The 5,382-nt window shown below is 35.5% G+C and overlaps 1 protein-coding gene across 1 annotated transcript; it reads right to left on the reverse strand.

Annotated features, from left to right (window-relative positions):
• Positions 1-1,326: 1,326 nt before the first annotated feature.
• LOC142644640 (stellacyanin-like) lies at positions 1,327-3,619 on the reverse strand. Its single transcript, XM_075819218.1, has 2 exons — positions 3,328-3,619; positions 1,327-1,933 (listed from the first exon to the last, which is right to left on the reverse strand). The coding sequence occupies exons 1-2, from the start codon at positions 3,506-3,508 to the stop codon at positions 1,644-1,646; spliced, it is 471 nt and encodes a 156-aa protein (XP_075675333.1). The 5' UTR covers positions 3,509-3,619; the 3' UTR covers positions 1,327-1,643.
• Between the last annotated feature and the right edge of the window lie 1,763 nt (positions 3,620-5,382).

The following is a 5,382-nucleotide window of genomic DNA, read 5'->3' on the forward strand; positions in this document are numbered from 1 at the left end:
TGGGAAGGGCTGTGTTCGTATGGAGACTAATGTTATACATAGTCCAAACTCATTGCATATGTTAGAGATTGCTAGTGGCACAAATAGTGTAACATTTTTTCATTGGATCTCCTTTCTATCTTTATGTTTTGGAACAAAAGAATAAAAAAATATATTAACATTCATAATTAAATCAATGTATTAAATTAAAATATCATTTATTCAATGTTCACAATATATAAATAAAAGAAAAAGTACAAATACTTTTATCAGTACATTTCAAATAAACAAAATAGGTTTCATTATCACTTTGATCTTCTACATTTGCCCCATGTTTCAAAATAGTGTCTTAGAGCATCACCATCAAGTGTGCCAAATGCCAAATATTTGGCATTTGGCACGCATTTGGCACACCAAACACCAAAAAACCTCTCACATGAGGTGTTCTAAATGCTAATTTTTTTGGCATGAATGAATAGTACAATTCTAAATATACAATTGTATGGATAGAAATGCTAAAACTTTTTACTATTTATTTATTATACTTTTCTATCTCTTCTCTCACTCGTGACCCATTTGATTACTCTCTCAGCCTCTCTTCCTCTCCACCAATCCTCCCAATCGGACATTGACAAGATCAAGAACCTAATTCACACCAGCGTCCAATCAAGCTCTGCCACCGTCTGATCTCTCCTCTAAACTTGCCGCCAATTACTCCTCTGGTCTTACTTGCACTGCCGTCGATCTCAGTCTCACCAACACCGCCATCAATCTCAGTCTCAACATCGCCGCTAGTCTCACAAAACGACTCTCTCTCTCTCTCTCTCTCTCACACACACACACGCAGGGGCTCATGCGCCCTTGTACATGGAGCCTTGGCTAGAGAAGAGTAGAACCTCAAAATAGCCAATATTTGGAGCTTAGGTATTTAGGATCTTATTCCATTTTCGTTTGATATACCCTTGATTTGATTTGTACAAAAAATAAGCATGGCCACCCCCCACCCTAAGTGCCGATCTTCTCGATAGAATCACTTGGACCGTCTGTAGCAATGTACTTCAACATGGTTTTTTTTTTTTTTTTTCTAGCGAACTTCAACATGGTTAATTAATAAATTACTTTTTCTTAATTTTTATTTTAAAATAAAAAAATGTTTGTGGTAATTCTTTTTGTAATCTTTTCAATTTAAGCGATGATATCTATAGTTCAATCAGCACCATGAGATTTGAATCGTGGTTTTCACTTCTCACACACCTACACTATTTTGTACTTGTCTTACTGCGTTTATCTTAATTTAATGCATCAATCCAAAAAAAGAAAAAAGAAAAGAGGAGCGGCCAAAAGAAATGCAACTCTAACTGTTCCACGTGATAAATAATTTAATTCATAAAGCCATATTGCCCATATGGGGGGCCGTGAATAATCACAGGTACAATTAATCCAAAATCAACAAAACATATAAAAGACTATTAATTCATAATAACCTATCAATGAAATGAGCTGTGATCAATTCTATTATTGTAAATTCACTTCAGTATATGGTATTGGTACGTGATTCATGCTAGTGTACCAAACTACCAGAAGAATATTGGCTTAACAAAAATTAAAGAAAAAACAAAGACTATAATGCAAGTGGAAATCTACTATAATAGATATGGTGAACTTCAGAAAAATGTCAAGAACGAGATGGCTATGGTGGACAGAACAGCAGACAAGGCACCGTATTTGAGAGATGAAGCGGAGTTCCAGAAATCTGATCCAATGCCAATGGTCACCTTCTGGCCAATTTCACAGTGGGAACTAATGGTGCAGATGAAATAGCGAGTAGCGTTGGAAGTTAGATTGAAATTTACTGGGCTGGTATTTTGTATTGAACCAATGGCAGTGTCTGTGCAACTATCATAATTTTCTTTTGTCACTTCAGCAACATCATGCGTCCCAGTCCAGTTGAACACTGGAGATAGAAGATTGACAAGAAAAGGGAAAAAATAAATTAAAAAACAGAAGACGAAAATATCCATTGATAATAATTTATTTAATTAAAAAAAAAAAGCTAGCATTCATCATAACCAGCTACTTTATTTAAATCTTCAATATTTTTCCTCTTATTGAAATAAATAAATAAATTGTGAGGGCTATATAACCATGAGGCAGTATCTTATTTTGAAAATAAAGATATATAATGTTAAAACCCACCAAAAAAGAAAAGGACAAATAAATAGCAAGTACCTAACATATATATCAGCCAAAAAAATGAAATTTAAAACTTTTTCAAATTCTTCATTCTAGTGAATAGTGAGTTGGGACAAAATTTAAGTAAAGTTTTGTTTCTTATATTCTTTAATTAAATTTAACCATGTAATTGTATTAGTCAATAGTTACATGGTTAAATTTTTTTTTTTGGGTGGGAGGGGGGGGGGGGGAAGTAAAACTGATAGAACTTTTATTCATTTAAGCATTGTCCAACTATACAATGAGGAAGAGAGGAAAGAAGAACATTAATTTTTCGAATTCAAACCAATGCTTCCCCAACAATTTAATTTTTTTTAGTATAAGATATTACATTAATAATGTAAAAAATAAATGCAACAATTCTTTCAAAGATTAAGGGTTCGTTTGGTTGTGAGGATAAAAAAGTGAGAAGATAGAAAATAGAGGAGGATGGAAAAGTGGGAAGATATAAAAGTTTTTAGTTCTCCTCATTTGTGTTTGGTTGAGAGGGTGAAAAAGTAGAGGGATAGAAAACTTTTTGATTTGGTTCAAAATAAGATTTGTATAAATTTACCGTCATGTCTCTTTGAAATAAAACAAAAAGTAATACATTATAATTTCTTTAAAAATTGTGTATAGATAAAAGTGGACATTTCAAAAAATAGCATAAGAAATCATCCAAAAGTGTTTTCTTAAAAAAATAATAAAAATAAAAATAAAAATTAAGAAAAAAAAGAGAAGGAAAAGAAGAAGAACTCACCCTGACAAAACCAAAGAAAGAAAAAAGAAAAAAAAACAAAAACAAAAAGCCAGCCTTACAATGAAAAAGTTAAAAGAAAAAAAAAATAAAAAAAGAAGCTAGAAACGTTAAAAGAGGTGGGACAGTTTTGTTTAAATATTTTTTCCACTTTTCACTCCAATTTTCTCTTCAATTTGGAGAGATTGTATTTTAAAGGGAGTTAGAGGAGAGAAACTTGTGGATCCCACCACTTTTCTCTCATCCTCCCCCCTCTTAACAAAACAGTAAAAAATACAATTTTTCTCTTTCTATTTTCCATCCTCCTTGTTTTAAACATATCCTAAAGGTGAGATTGATCATAGTTTATGATATTTGAAGAAATATTAATGAATGCTTACCTATCACGTCACCAATATTAAAAGACTTTGAACGAGCCCAGGTTCTATAGGCAATTTCGCCACCGGGTGGAATGGTCCATGTCAATCCGTCTCCAACGGTATAAGTTGCTGCAGATGAACCCTTGAGTACTAGAGCCACTATAACTATGAAGCACCCAACCAAACCTAAACGACTAGCCATTTAATTTCCTTGTGTTCCACTAGGTCGTCCCTGCCACACTTGTACGTGTTTCTCTTTTTCTCAATAAAAATTATGTGGCAAGGAATGGCAATGGTTAATATTGGAAGTGATGAGAGTCAATGAAACAATGAGACTTTATATAGGCCACAAATGTGCATAGGATTTTCGTCATCGTTTAGAAAAATGTACTACGGAACAAGTTCCTTTCTTTCAACATTGGCAACTGGGTATCAGGCTTTGAATATTTGAGAACATCTAGAACTTTGACGATGAGGGCTTTTCTTTTCTTTTAAATTATGACACCAACTTTTTCTTTTTCATTCATTCTCGAAACAAGAGACCAATTTCAGCTTCCGGGAATCACATTGTTGGTGAAATTAGCCTTTGTTTCACACTAATTCAAATTGCAAATAACTGACTCGTTTGAATCAATCATGGTTTCGTTTTTCTTGTTTTAAGAAAAAGTGAACTAAAAAGTGATTGTTTTCACTTCGTGTCCAAAATTCCAAAAGTAAATTTTGGGTGGCGGTCTATAATCTTCAATGGAAATTATTTAAATTATGTGTGTTTGTATTAAAGTGTATATTTTCAACGTTATTTCCTCTTGTTAATATATATTTTCTCCTTAACTTATTGATGAATACTAGCTTAAATTTATTCTCCTTGCATAAGAGACCACAAATACCTATGAAATTAAAACCAGATTATACCTCATCAATTTGAAACCCGGTCATATATATCTTAATTTATTTTGTGAAAATTATCCGAACCAAACGCTAATGAAAGGATATAGGTATATATCAATTCATCATTTATTGACATGTTTGTCCTCTTCTTTGTAACATTAAGTTTCAACTTTTTTTATTATTTTTATTTTGTGTGTGTCCTAAGTCCTAAGTCCTATGACTCCTATCTGATTTCCAGAATCCAAGTGTGAAAAGAACATCGCCAGGTCCCTTCACAATTCAAAGATATGGACCTTGGAGATTACGATGAAGTCAATTCTTTAAAAAGAGTACCGTTCATAAAAAAAAAAAAAACTTTAAAATGAGTACCTTTCTCTAGGGCTGTCTACGGGTCGGTCCGGGTCGGGTTTGTGCCCAACCCGGAACCGACCCGATCACTTCGGGTTTCCTGAATCTGGACCCGCCGCCGACCCGCCGGAGGTAGCGGTTCGGGTGGTCGGAGGTCGTCGGTTTCGGGCGGGTTCGAACTGTGTGAATCACGCCGGATTTTGCAGAAATCGTCATTGGATTTTGCCAAAATCTATGGTTTTTGCAGGATCTGACCGGATCTCAACTAGATTTGGCCGGATCTTGAAGAGATCTCGGCAGATTTCAACGAGATCAGGCTGGATCTCGAAGAGTCCGGCGAGATCTCAATGTAAGGCGAAGAGATCGCGAAGAGATAGGGTGAGATCGCGAAGAGATCGGGCGAGATCGCGACGAGATCTTGGCCGATCTCGAAGAGATCAAGCCAGATCTCGATGAGATCTCGGCGGATCTCGACAGATCAGACAAAATGAGGTAAGCTAACCCCTCCAATCGACGGAGAACTGAAATTCCAATGTGTTTTTCGGTCGGGTCAGTTGAACAACGGTTTTTCATACTTAAACCTGTCAACCGACCCGCCGGTATCGGGTTTTATGGGCGAAGACCCGCTGCCGACCGTCGCCAGCGTCGGGTCGGCCGATTTTCGGGTCGGGTTGGGCGGGTGGCGGGTCTTCTTGGACACCCTTACCTTTCTCCTTACTACGCGTTTACGCATTGGCGCCCCTTAAAAGTCTGAAGTCAAAACTCCAAGGGCATTAGCACCCATATGCAACCCAAAAAAAAAAAAAAAAAATTTGCATTTTCAAATAATACTTTATCTTT

Source organism: Castanea sativa, chromosome 1, assembly GCF_040712315.1.
Source record: "Castanea sativa cultivar Marrone di Chiusa Pesio chromosome 1, ASM4071231v1".
Taxonomy (NCBI): Eukaryota; Viridiplantae; Streptophyta; class Magnoliopsida; order Fagales; family Fagaceae; genus Castanea; species Castanea sativa.